The sequence below is a fragment of the Leuresthes tenuis genome, unplaced genomic scaffold (genome assembly GCF_036924035.1).
Source record: "Leuresthes tenuis unplaced genomic scaffold, fLeuTen1.0.hap1 SCAF_12, whole genome shotgun sequence".
In the NCBI taxonomy this organism is placed as follows: domain Eukaryota; kingdom Metazoa; phylum Chordata; class Actinopteri; order Atheriniformes; family Atherinopsidae; genus Leuresthes; species Leuresthes tenuis.
Window position 1 is genome coordinate 6,055,592 of NW_027325366.1, and position 14,909 is coordinate 6,070,500.

At 39.1% G+C, this 14,909-nt stretch overlaps 1 protein-coding gene across 1 annotated transcript in view; it reads left to right on the forward strand.

Annotated features, from left to right (window-relative positions):
• tmeff2a (transmembrane protein with EGF-like and two follistatin-like domains 2a) overlaps positions 1 to 14,909 on the forward strand; it is a 133,386-nt gene that overhangs the window by 41,992 nt on the left and 76,485 nt on the right. Inside the window, exon 3 of the mRNA XM_072397882.1 lies at positions 6,422 to 6,551. Within this exon, the coding sequence (XP_072253983.1) occupies positions 6,422 to 6,551 (130 nt within the window). The remainder of the gene's footprint in view (positions 1 to 6,421; positions 6,552 to 14,909) is intronic.

Sequence of the window (14,909 nt, forward strand, 5' to 3'; positions counted from 1 at the left end):
CTGTCACTGCTATTATCCTATCATCCCTCTGCCCCCATCAGTTTCACAGTAATCTTTTTTCCCTCTTCTGCTGTACCCCTTCACTCCTTATTTCTCTCTGCTTTTATTTCTCCTTTGTCTTTACCTCCTTAATCTCATAATTTCCCTTACATCCTCCATCCCATACCTATGTTTCATTCTGCCTTCTGTCTCCCCTTCTCCTTCCACTACCTGTCTTTGTTCCACCTCTGTCAAGCAGCAGATTCGTTGGACGATCTGTGAAGTCAACGCTGGCTGCTGTTACAGGAGCACTGAATGAATTATGATGGTTCTGCCTGCTTTGCTGGGTTGTTGTGTGTTATGACCTGGTAAGAAGCAGATGCCTTTTTTTCCCCACAAAGTACTTTGCCCGCATGTGTGTGTGTGTGTGTATTTGTACAGAATCCTAGGCAGGTAGGGAGACAACAGGTCCTGGCTGCATTCCCAAAGCTTAGCATTTGGAAGCTGGATGAAGAGAGCTGAGGGTAGGCAGAGCCACAGCAGCCCCTGCAGGAGGTTTGTGGAAATTAGATTGGTGGTTACAACAAAAAAAAGAAACAGAATGAGTGGAAGGAGAAACGAAACAGTTATTAACATAGGCATAAGTGTTGCAAAATAGGGGGCAGCTCAGTAGAGTGGAAATGGATAATAAGTACACTAAGGTGTGGTTGTGTGCATAGATACCCATTTGCCTCCATATTTCCTGTCACTAAGCCTATCTAGTCTAAAATTAGAATTCTGTCACACACACAGTATCTGGTCAGCTATCCTTATTAGTACTTTGTTTATAGTCCCATTAACTATGGATGGTTTACCTGAAACTATAAATTTAATCCCAAATATTTTATGTCTCTCCCTAACCTCATGTCACTCCTTACCTCTAACTCGAACCAGTACAAAAAAAAAATCATGTTTTGTCTCAATAGGATCAAGCTTCGGTTCTCCTTTAGGACGTCATCATACACCAGTTGGTGTTCATACTAAAAAAAAGGTCCCATAAGAGAGCGAATGAGTTAATGAAAATAGAACACATGCATGTGCTGTGTTTAAATTGTATGTTTAGATGCCACACAATTGTCCAGGTTTTGCCGGAACTGAGCTACAAGGCATTGTCTTTGACTTTTGCAATGCCTGAGCCAACGGGCATAAGGCCATGCCATATGGCCCTGGCCACTACCAACTTCACAGTCTGCAGAGAACTGCAGAGAGAAATTTTCTCTCCTTCTGTCTCATCGACCTCTTCTCATCAACAGCTCCCCATTTCAATCCTCCCTCAAATAGAGCTTTCAGACACACCTCTTTTTTTTTTTTATTCTTTTTTTTATTTCCATTTAACTGACAGACATACTGGCTGACTAACAGTAAAGGGCAACAGCTACCAAAGCTTGTTTTTCCAGACTGCCAACATCACAAGTTGCTAGTTATCAAGGAGTTCAGGAATCAAAGCTGCAGGGTTTATAACAGGAACGACTTTTTCCTCTGTTTTGGTCATGTGCTGTCTAAAGATGATCTGTGCACCAAAATGCTACTTGGAAAAGAAAAGTTTGAAGTCTGTAACCTTAGCTAGCTCCTCTCGCTGTCATCAGTCCCAGAAGTTGGTAGATAAATGCCAACTCTTTATGAATAGTTGAACAGGAGTTGAAAATTTCATATAAGAAGAGAAAGTTCAGTCTTTCATATCTTTTCCGTCTTATGTTATGTTTGAGATTCTATTTCTGTTCTCTGCCCGTTTTACATAATGTCTCCCTTACAGTACAAAGAGACGCTTCCTATGTGCTGTAAGGCACGTGAGATGCACCTCTAAGCCCACATCTGAGTATATCTTGGAGAGTCTGTAATTTGCACACAGCTCCATCCTCCGTCTTGCACCTCCTCGAAGAGAGACAGAGAAGTTTAAAATCCCCCAAACTCCTCTCATTTCCACAGGGGTGAGAGCCAAATACTGCGTAAGATCAAGAGATGGGTTGGGGGACTATTCACAGAGAAGAAGGCACTCTTAAAAGACACCCGCAGGGTTTTGCTGGGCAGCTTTCCCTTCTGTTGCATCACAACTGGCATAAAGTGAGAGTCCCCAGGTTAAGGACAGCCCAAGCCAGATGGGAGAGAGTGCGAGAGTGAGGAGAGGGAGGAAGAGAGGAATGATAGGGGATGGCATAAAAAAGCACGAGCCCTGCAGTAAGCTATTCCAAGCGCCTTTGTGGAGTTGCCATTTTTTTCATACTCTCCTTTAAGGGGATTTTCTATCATTCTCTTTCTCTATGCCTGTCCCCATTTCTTCTTCTCTTATTTCATTTTATTTTTCTTTCTCCATGTATGCCTCCATTTCTTCAGGCGCTGTGGTTCTTTTTAATGGTGCCAAGTTTCTTGTGCCAGGGCTCTGTCTCTCTGTCTCTCTTTCTGCTCGTCTGCATCTCACTTCTGTATTTTCCTTCACTTTCATTACCCCTCAGACTCCTTCTCATTTGGCCTCAGTCATTTCCACTGACTTTTCTCCCCGTTAGCCCACTTTCACTCATCGTTTTTCCTCTTGTCTTTTCTACAGCCTTATTCCTTCCTGCATCCCAGTCCCTTTGATCAAGAGCCAGTGTGTGGTTTCTCTTCCCCTCCCATACTCCTCCTCCTTTTACTGTCTTTGTATTCAGCCATACTTACTCCTCTCAGCTTGTTAAAAACAGTGTTCACACTTGATCATTGTTATGCTTCTAGGTTCCTCAATCGATGCCATGGTTATTTTCGCCATCCCCTTGAGGGTATTAGCTCAGACGCAATTCACACAAAGCTAGCTATTTAAGATAGCTATTTAAAAAATGCTTTTTATACATTCATACACAAATTTTCAATCCTTTCCAGGTCATTCACATTCAAAAGACTCGAATGGAGAGACAGGAGAAATCAGACTCTAAGGGCATCCTCCTATATAGCATCATTATTAACCTTAATGCTAAGCTAAGCTTAAAAAACAAGCAAATGTATGATGCTCCCATTGTTACTTTTGGACCAGCTTTGTCATCATGGAGAAAGACACAAAACCAACCTGAAATTACAAAAAAGCTTCTTTTTCAATTTAATTCAATTTAATTTAATCTAACCTACATTTAGTGCTGAATATATATGTATTCCTGTCTTTCATTTAAGTCATATTTTCTTTGTTATAATGGCTGGCTGCCTCTAAGCAGGCAGTTTAACCAGTCACAAGCATGAGATGGTGCCAACGGAAATTTCTTGAAGCCAAGTAAGGTCTCAATCTTTCTCACATTGCCATTTTGATAGTTATTTAAACATTTAATCATTATGTTTCTAAGCATATAGTCTGGCATCATACGTATGCAGAATCAAGTGGCGAACAAGCTGGTGTTTAGGTTGTAGGGGTGGTAGAGGATCAGTAGGCCTCAGAACATCATTAGTTTGTTTGGCTTATATTGTTCTGTCTTTCTCATTGAATTTACATTTTTGTTATCATTCACAGTTCGTCAAGTTTAGGTTTAGGCACCAAAGTAACCTTGCCGAGAAGGTGGAAAACTGTTACTTTTTGATGTAAATGATCAGCTTCTTAAAGTCATTTGATGATACTGAGATCAATTGTGGCCTCTAAGAAACATGAAATAGAAATGTTTCACCAAGGTGACCACCTGCAATTAATCCCCACCTTATGTTGTGTCATCAATATCTGCCAGACTCAACTAGTGGAAGTGGCAGTGGCAATTGTGTGATTGGAAAAAAAAAAGAAAGAAGAACAAAGTATTATAAGATTTTGTTCTAGTGTTATCAGCCAAAGAGTAGAATTAAGCTGCAAACATACATGTGTTAATGCTTACATACATATGTCTTTTTGTGAGACATTTTCATGCCAGGACAGCAACAGATGATTACTCTCAGGGAGAAAAGATTCCAGGTCAATTCATTAGAGACTGAGAGGAGGAAAGAAGTGAGGACAAAGAACCACAGGCTTCTTTGCCTCACTCCTGTAGGGATTATCCAGTGCGACCCTTGTCGTTGTGCTATCCAACCTAGCAGCAACATATTTCCCATCCCCCAATATTTAGCCCTTTTAAATGTGATCAGGTTATGTTCTCTGTCTACAGAGCAACAATTTCTCTGCAGCCTCGTATGGCTACTCCTTCTTCCCAGGGAACGATAGATGATATTATTTCTGAATAACTAAATAATAAATAATAATTAAACTGAATATTCACATTTGTTATTCCTTCAATGTAGCAGTGGCAAATCAATAAAGAATCAAATGAATATCTCTCTTCCACAACCCTTTCCCTAAAAAAATGAAGATTAAGATTCAGCCCTCAAGTGCCATCAGTCATCTGAAAAATCTTGACTTGCTCCGTAGCCAACAAACCATGTGGGGATATGAATGAGTAATGTTCTTCTGTACCTTAACTGCTATTTTGCTGAGTGCCCTTGAGCAAGTCACTTAACCTCCCATTGCTCCAGTGGAGCAACAAGAGGAGAGCAGCAGGAGATGGCAGTCATTTTTCTAAAGTATGCAGTCTGAATATGACCATTAAAATCTTTGCTACTGAAGTACGCAAGCCTAAATGAAAACATAAAAGAATGAGTTTTACTGTTTTCTCCAGGCTTTGAATTCAGCTGCCTGAAGATATTTCAAAACTTGTTTGTCTTAACTATAACTCCCTATTACAAAATGAGCAGCGCCATTTAGGGTAAATCATTCATTTCATTGTTTGTTTCTGTATTTAGCAGACACTTTAATCCCAAGCAACCTACACTGGTAGGCAGTTAGGGTAAAGGGGTCTTGTCTGAGGTCCTCTACTGGAGGTAGTACCTTTCATGCAGGTGTGAACCCAGGTCACCCACATGAAAGGCAATCATACCACTACACTATCGAATGTAGTGTAGTGTAGTATTGTGTAACAATACTGAAGATTATTTCAGTCATGTAGAAAGAAAAAAAAAGGATTTTTCTTATTTTATCATCATCAAGAAGGCTTGTTTTTGCTTTTTACTCTGTACCTTTTTGGCATTTTCTTAAACAGTGACATGAGGTGTCCTGGAGGCTGTTCAACTGTCTTGAAAGCTCCCACATATACTGAGCACTTGCTTAGGGCCTTTCTTTCACTCTGCACTTCAACTCATCCAAGACCTTCTCAGCTGGATTTAAATCAGGTGAATGTAGAGGTCAGATCATCAAATGCCACACCCACCACTCTACTTCTTCATAGGGGTCAAATAGCCCTTATGGAGCCTGTAAGTGGATATTGGCTCTTTTTCCCATTGAAAAACAAATCATGTTCACACTGAGAACAAAGCAGATGTCACTGTGGAGCGTTGAGGAACAGCTGATGCTGAGATGTATCTCTTGTTTGTACTCTTGAAAGATTGATGTGCGCTCTGATCTGAAGTACTGCTGAGAATATCCTAGAGAAAACTTTTAAAAGTTATTGACAGTTTCTGACCTTTACTTTTTTAAGGCAATGACAGAAATTGAGCAGTTTCTGGATTATCACAGCAGGTTGCTCATTGTCCACAACTCACAATTACCTCTAATTCTGTTATTTACATGGAAAATAAAGCTGGTGTTCTATTTGATTTGTGTCAATGTATATATATGACTGTATAGCTGAGCAATTGAGCTATATAAAAGAGCATGGAAATCTATCTAAATAATTTCTCTTTCCTTCAGATATATTAGGATTCTTCCTATCATTAGCTGGGTTTCCATTGATGTTTCACAAAGAAAACATCATGTACATTTAATTACTTTTACCAAATGTTTGAATATGTTTGTCTGCCAGACACCAGAGATTTAAAGGTCCATACAACAAACAGAAAGACAGATTCCATGAGGATCTATTTGATTACCGGGTTTGATGAGGTACATCAAACATAGAGAAATTTGCAATGGGATTGTCTTTTGAATGCTTTAATCTACATCTGCTCAGTTATACACCTGCTTTGTCCTGTTTAGGTTGGCAAAAAAATGTTCCAGCTCCTGCTGGACAAGAACATTTGACACAAACAAAAATCCTATTCCAAACCTCCATGTGAAGTCACAATGACTGGCTTTAAGTTTCAACCCGCTCAATAGGCATGGGCTTGTTTTTGTGCCATAACTCAAATCATTAAGTAACCACTTTAATGAATTAAATCTGTGAAAGCTATAATCAAAGTGTTTTCTGAGCTGATCCACTTTCTCTAAAACAGGACTAAGTTCAGCTAAAACAGGTATTAGTTATGAATCCTTCTTTCTGCTTTTGAATGACAGCTGTTAAAACTGCACCTGTGCAACTATAAAACAACCATTCACAGTTTTGTCAATCAGTTTCAGTTAAACACACACTGTTTTCCTGATTACTGCAATTTGACTGCCTCCCATTTCTATGCTTCCCTCCTCACCTGTCTCTCCTCTTCTCCCCTCCTCTCCCTGCAGTGCAACAATGACTATGCCCCAGTCTGTGGCTCCAACAATAAGAACTACCAGAACGAGTGTTTCCTGCGCAGGGATGCATGCAAGCAGCAGTCTGAAATCCTTATTGTCTCAGAAGGCGATTGTCCTGCTGGTATGTACGTTCACATCATAGCACTGACACAGACACATTCACAAGCAAACACACACATGCAGAGGAGCTTGATACCATAGATCCATGCAGTACATCCCAAACAGAAGCACAAGCAAACTTATGTGGGCAGAAAATACTAAAGATCATACTGATGTAAAGCAGTAATATTCCTGCTCCCTCCACATGTCAGCAGACATGCAGCTAAAAGTCAAAATCCAATCCAATTTTAACGTTGTACAATATTCAAGCTTGCATATTACAATCTTTGGTACATTATTAGGCCTCCAAGAGATGTGATTCAGTGGTTATGAGAATATGCTTTACCTCAATTACATTACAACAGAAAAAAAATCTATTGTTGGCAAGCAATCACAATTTCTTAAGTTTTATATAACTCACCCAACTAAATGACAGTTTGGCTGTATAACTGAAGCAATGAAGATTCCTTATAAAAGCCATGTTGTGTCCTTACCTGAAACTGAAGAGACTGTGAGGACAAGAGTGTTGAATATGTAGTTTACTTAGAAAAAGTAAAAACATCTCAGCAGCACTGACCCCGCCTCATGTTGTTCAAATGGATGTCAGATGACATAGAATGTAAGTACCGACCGGATTGTCATAGGTGGTTACTGTAACACTGATGCCAGGAGGTATGCTCAACAAAGTAGAAAATTGAATGACTGAATCATGCATCATCTTGATGACTGAGGTTTTTTTTTCATTTTTGTCTATTTTTTCTTCTTTAAAAAGTATTTGTACTTATTAATAGAGGGATTAACTGAATTTTCCAACGTGACATCTTGAGTTTGAAAATAGCACCATTCACATTTCATAGGGATGGAAATTGTTAAGAATTTAGTAATTCAGGTTCCATTATTGATATCGTGTATCGATTCGGTTCCTCATTGGTTCTCTTATCGATTCTCATCCAGTTTTATATATAGTACAAATGGCTTTGGTTGCAGTAACACTTTCATTTCAAGTATGCACCGACATTTTATCTATTGTCACCTCTGTCATTTTACTTTTCCCTGCCTTGATGAAAGGGGTGGTTACAGGTATGCAGGGGTCTACCTCTGATTCTGCGTCTGAGACTGCCTCACTCTTGCAGTCCTCCTCAACTAAATGTTAATATCAGATGGAAATTATTCACACAGTATGTCGCTAACATTATTACAATCAACAGGAGCTGGAAGTTTTGAATGCAAGCAAGAGTGACCCCCCCTTAATAATATTATTATTAGTGTTCTTGTTATTAACTACTACTCTGCTCAGACTCATATATATATACATTTTTAGCTTGAAAAATACTAGGTGTGGCGAGAGTGCGTGACAAAAGACCGAAAAGCGTGACTTGAGAGCCCTGCGTTACCTGGGACTTTTGAGACTGAAGACGCTGTGCCACGAGCTCCCTCGCGAGAGTCACAGCCATCACTTAGCAGCGTGTGAAAGACTTTGCATTTGTGCAAAGTAATTGCATGCTGTGGGGTCAAATATTTCAGCATGTTGGAGGTATTTCCCCCCCTTTGATGTGATCAAAGCTCTGCACGTGTTGCAACTGGCCCAAGTATTGTCCTTTTTGGAGAAATATAACCAAACTTTGGCGTCGAGGCAAAAAGGAGAGGTAGAAAGGAGAGCCACCAACAAGACTTTGGTTCTTAGCTAAAGAATAGCATTTTTGAAAGCTCGTCAGTAATGAATCAACACTTTTTTACAATAGTTTTATCCGCAGATTAATTAAATCAGGAAAGCTAATAGTGATGACTACTATCTATTTGTTAAATAGTACCATTTAACAAAGACATATTGACAAGAAAAAATTAGAATCAGTCAATCTGGTCCACAACAGGAATGATTGATGATGTAAAACATGCTTCAAAAAAGTTCTTTAGAATAGAGCATTTCTCAAAACCGGTGCTTGCAGTACAGGCTCCCAGAGCTGCTACTGTGGCTGTGGCAATGTTGACTCAACATTGATAGATGGCGTGGTTCTTGTGTGTTTCGTTTAAAGCTATGTTGTGTATGACAACATGTCATTTAAATGGATATGCTTTTCTATTTTAATTAATGGACCAACAGAAGTTCAAGTTGGTGAAGTGAAATAAAAATTAAAAAATATTTAAATGTAAAACACTGTTGCCAATTACATTTTTAAGTCAATTAATTGAATCATTCAAAATGTTAGGTCCACCACTGTGTAGTCTAAATTTCACATCATCTAAATTGTCATACATCTGTTGAGTCTTCAACACCACTGAACAAAGGGCACTACCAAGAAAGCAGTACAGTGATGATCAAGAACCTCTCCAGCCAGGTTAGAGACAACGTTCTTGATTAGTACAGATTAGGGTTGGGTTCTCAGAAAGATGTTAAAAACTCTGAATATCCCTGAGAACATCTTTAAATTAAACAGAAAAATATTGTGCAACAACAAATCTGCCAAGAAAGGTCAGACCACCAAAAATCATGGACCAGGCAAGGGGGACATTCATCACATTGGTAAATTAATATTACGTAATATTAATATTACGGTAAAAATTACGCCAATTGCGCCAAAACTTTACGCTTTGCAAAGAACCTAGCCAGAAAAAAAATCATCACTTTAAAGGATTAAAACAATCATGGATTGGGAGTTCTCCAAAACGTATGTGGGATAAGAAAGCACTCTAATGAGATAGGATCAACCAATCACTCAAAGTACTCCACATAGATTCTTCATTGTACAGAACTTATTCTGTCACCCAAACCTCCATTTCAAGGGAGGTGTATTACTGGCATTTAATTATATATGTGACACTTGACTAATCTCAGTCCAGTGTCTTTCATCTTTTACTTTACAAACATTAACGTGCTAACACCAAAAAGATCAATTCAAGAGCAGAAAACAAAGGAAACAGTCAGCTATATCATGATTTAATGCAAATATGGGAGTTTTTTTTTTGTTTTAGATTATCCTGTGCAGGAAATACCAGTGTCGTCGATTCTGTTTTTTTTTTTAGAGCCGTTACATTGATGGCATGCCCCATTATTTTCATCTTTCTAGTGACTAAAAAGAAAAAAGGATTTAGTGTTATTATCACACGTAATTGGTATTACTGTTTGCTGATATAGTTTGGTGTTTAAGCAGCTGAGTGGGTGTTTTCTGCTGGAAAAGGTCAGGCACTCCATTAGCCATGTTGTGGAGAGCAAAAAAGCTGCATAGAGTGTGCAGTGCTATTTGTGATTACACTTCTTGGTCTATATCAGCGTTTCCCCAATCCTAGTCTTCAGGACACCTTCCCTTGCATGTGTTAGATGTTAACCAGGTCTGACACACTTTAACTGAAATTAAAAGCTTAGTTCTCACTTAGATCTCTCAAGATGAAGATCCATTCATTTGAATTGGGGGTGTTGGAAATTTATACTATCTAAAACATGGACCAGGACCAAGACTGGAAAACACTACTCTGTTGTATGATCTCCAAGAAAAGATTCTAGCCAGGCAACATTTGAGAATGAACCCATGAGCAGTTGGGAAGTAAGATCAACATCAAGTCCTTATGTGTCCTTTCCAATGAAGAAGTCACAATCCTTTTAACAGTCAGTGTCAGATGTGTACCATGGTGTGAATAGTCTTGGTCCTTTTATCAAAGTAACAGAAAAAAACAAAAACTGCACTCTGATTTAAATCTCTGGCAATATGTATGCTGTATCACATATCCTCTATATGTATGTACTGTGTATTTCATCACAGTAGGAGTCTATAAAATATTCTGTGCACATACAATGCCAAAATTTAGCTTTTTCTCCTCTTTGCATTTTATCTAAGCAGAGCATGTGTAATTAGTTTTTCCCAGTGTAATCAACTCAATCGTTGATGACAAGTTTAAAGGATAAGATTATATTGGAAAAAAGCAGCAACACCCACAGAAGAATGTTCCAATTAGTGAATCATTTTCTGAATGACATGCTTAGTTTTGACTGAGCGAATCCACTGGCAAGGTAGTGCTGGCTGTTTTTTTAAGCTTTGTGAATCACTGCTTAAGCCAAGATAGGGATGCTTGCTGAAGTTAAGCAGTAGCTGACTCAGTTACCCTCTCTGACAAGCTGCCTGCAGAGGTCCATTAAAGGACCCTTGAATGGGCACAGCTCAGCAGAGGGAACATGTGGAGACTGTGGTGGAAAATGTTCATGGAGTAACAGCAGTGGTGTGTGTGTGTTTCAGAAAACAAGACTGTGTACAGTCACATGAAATATCCAGCCCCTGTCTAAATTGCTTGTTTGTTGGTCCTGTGTGAGGTCCTATTGAAGACATGTGATGAGTGTAAGCCAGTGTGTGTGATATGAATTTCCGTATCTTTTGAAAAGGAAAAGGATAAAGGTCCCTTTCTTTCACACAAACGGCGCTTTTGAGACCCTAATTCAGAATTTGAACAAGGATGTTGTTGTGGTGCAGTCGTTTGACAAACAGAGGAGCTCCAGTACATTTAGAAGTACACTTTATTCTGGCAGTAATACAGAACAAAGTCACAGTAAACAAATTTCCGGTCCCTGGGAATGGAAAAAAAGGCTTTCTGCATTTCAACATCCCTCTCATATTTGTGACCTGAAGCAATGGAGAAAGAACAAGAATAATTTTGGTGTGAAACACACAAAAAAACTGAATTCAACTCTGTTAATATTTAGATAATGCAGTAATCCCCTGAGATAAACAAATGACTTTTTCAAAAGAATTTGAATTCAACCCTTTACAGAAAGATGACAAAGATGTGCAAAATGCAACGTTTATGTAGCAGTGACCCAGAATAAAAAAAAAATAGAATAAAGGTACAATTTTATCTGTGAAAATACACAGGTTGAGAAGTGTGTCTTTTTGATAATTTGATGCCCAGCAGAGTTTATATATGAAGCTTCAGATAACAAAGAGGAGACCTTTCATGTAACATGACGTGAATCACTAGGCACCAATATCAAAATGCATAAACCAACGTTGTATTTTTTAACAAGTAGACATTACCGTGTAGATTATTCATGGACATTTGCAAGGTCTATCCACAAAACAATCTCATGACACATAGTAAAATACTTTTGATGGTTCACAGGAGACTATGTAGGAATTTTGCAGTAAGTTGTGCTATAGCCATACTCCCTACTTTAGTTCTCCAATACAACACAGCTCCTGTTGTTTTACTGATCACTTTTCCTCTCCTTGCTCCTGTAGCCCTTAGTACAGATTTGTCAGGACTGTGGACAGACCAACATGAACAGTATTTATCTAAAAGAAGACAAAGTTTCCAATTTATTGTCTTGTTTGAATGCTGTGACAATAAAGTCCATAGCTCATGATCCGTGTCACTTGAAAACTGTGTTCCAGCATTTACCTCAATTATGTTTCTCTAACATTAATGATTCACCATCAACCCAGTTTTTGTCAAATTGCTGCCATAGAATTAAAGTACTGGCTGTTGCAAATGCATCTAAAATGAGTTACAGATGCTGCCTCATTTTGAAGTTGTCTAAAAATGATTCCATACAGTAAGCTGTTTAAGCTCCTTTTCACCTTTGGATTTATTTTAGACTAGTCTGTGTCCTATTAAGGTTGTGACCCTTTAGTTCATGCCAACTTCATCTCAGGCTGCATTCCCTCTATATAGTTCAAACTTAGCTCCTCTCCTTACGATACTTCTGAATGGGCAGGAGCTGTCTTTCATGTGGAAAAGCATAGTAGGAAGCTACTTCTGCAGTGTTTACACTCTGCTCTTTTTAGCACTTTTAAACACAGTCACTCTGTTCTTACCACCTGTACAAGCAAGTCAAGGATGCAAGCGCCACTACTTTCTTTGCAATACATCCATCCATCCATTTTCTATACCTGCTTAATTCAATTCAAGGTCACAGGGGTCTGGAGCCTATCCCAGGTGCCATTGAGCGAGAGGTGGGGCACACCATGGACGGGTCGCCAATCCGTTACAGGGCTACTGTACATTCACTGTTTTTTTTTCTTTCCATCTGTTCCTTTTTCACTCTCTGGCTGTCCTGCTTTCCATGTCTATCCTCCAAAACCCCATCAGCAGTAAGAGTGCACAGTATATTAGTGATATGTCAGTTTTCCCGTGTGTGATACTTGTTTCCCCTGCTCTGGAACTTTTTTCGTAATGCTCTGTGATGGACTGGTGACCTGTCCAGGTTGTACCCTGCCTCTCACCCAATGACAGCTTGGATAGGCTCCAGCCCCACGACCTTGAGTTGGATTAAGCTGCTATAGAAAATGTTGTTTTTTTTTTTTTAATTTCCCACATTTCTCATCAGCATATAATGTTTGAAAGCTCTTCTTACTCTATATCTAGCATCCATGTAGAAACGTTTGTATTGTTGTCCCCAGTGACCTGATGAATGGAACTTAAACATTCACACTTTTTTCAATTCAGATTTTGCTTCCAATAAATCCAAAGCCAAGTTTCTGTCTTTTTAGCTGCTAAATGCTCCAGTGTGTTCACTGTTTTGTGCCATCACATTATTGTGTTTATCAGAGCTTTATAGTTGAAAAGAGCCATCTGCTCCTGATGGAAATTATACTGATGAGACCAGTTAGCTGGAACACAAAAAAAGTTGAGCCCCATCAAACAAACAAAGAGCTGAAAGATGTGCCAACAAGCTACGGTGAGCATTACTATTGTGATTTTCTCTTAACTAACAAAGACCACAGCATAATCATTTCAAGTAATTCCTTAATGAGTAGACCTGAGGATGGAACGAGGATGGGAGGAGAGGGGCTGAACCAGAGTGAGGGTACGTTTCGGGAAGCTTTGGCAGCTTGAGGGTTGGTGTGCAATCACATGCAGAACATTCAACTGTGAAACACAAGTTAACAGCCAGATACAAAAACTAAAACACTTTGGTCACTGTCCAGTTCAGTTTATATGATAACATTTTACTAAAGAGAGATCAATTTATTACGTAACAATTCTCATTGATGTACAAGAGAATTTAAAACAATTTTATTTGACAATTAGATTGATGACATGATTGAAGGAGGATTAAACAATATGACCTTCTAGTCTAGACATTGGAGGTGGATGAGCAGAGATAGGAGGTGGCAGATGCCTCAGATGAGGCCCCTCTGGTATAAGAAAGAGGAAGAGATGGGGAGGAGGAAGGTTGTGCAAAAGTCAGCCTGAAGAGGGAATGTTAGAACAAACATTAGTTTTAAAAAACAGGAATCAGACTAATTGGCTCAAAAAGTAGCAGGCAAGAAGATGATTAGACCAGAGTCATGACAAAAGAATTAGGAATGAGGTGAGTTTGACAGCTTGGGAAGTAAAAATGTGCAGCAGAATGAAAAGCACAGATACCGGGGAATGCGCACAGACTATGCCACCATTTTGGTGTCAGTTATGCCAATTTGAGACTTAGACAATAACATCACGAGGCTGAGGTTAAAAAATATTATGATTAGGGCTAAAGTACGTTCTTTTAAAAGCAACATCATAACTCTTCACATGTAGTTGCTCTCAGGACCACTAGGGGTCACTTATTCTTTTAACGTAATTGTAGGTCCTTGATGCCTACATGACCAAACAACCCACAGCATTGATTTGGAGAGACAACAGTCTCGTATAGGCAGAAAATTAATTAATTGTAATAACTTGATTTGTTGATCTTTTCTGAATCTGAATGAATGTCTGTTTTTTCAAAGAGCCACTTTGTTGTTGCCCGTGATTTTGAATAACAGTGTCATTCTTAATTATATGCTGTACATGATGCTTCATATCAATTTTCATTTCTCGTATTCAGAGCTGATGACATAGTCTACTGAAGCCGTTTCTAATCATGTTCTTTTGAGTTGTTGAACAAGCATTTCTTATTTTTCTTTCTAAGTAAAGTCAACAACAGCCACGGTTGTCAGTTACTGAGCTGGAATTATATTTAGCAATTAAAGAGTCTTGTTAAGTTATTTAGAGTTAGCACAGTTAGAGTTATTTAGGTGGTTAGCACCGTCGCCTCACAGCGCAAGGGTTCCAGGTTCGATCCCCACCTGGGGCCTTTCTGTGTGGAATTTGCATGTTCTCCCCGTGTATGTGTGGGTTCTCTCTGGGTACTCCAGCTTCCTCCCACTGTCCAAAAAACATGCATGTTAGGTTAACTGGTGACTCTAAGATTGTCCTTACGAGTGAGTGTGAGACTGAAGACTGCTGGGATAGGCTCCAGCCCCCCCGCAGTCCGAGCAATGGATTAAGCGGGTATAGAAAATGGATGGATGGATAGTAAATGTAAATCTTGACAAGTATATCAGGTGTTGCAATGTCTCTTTTTGTGCATATTTCCCCAGCTACTTCCCATGCTCTCATGAAACTTCTTACATGCTGCCAAGGCCATGAG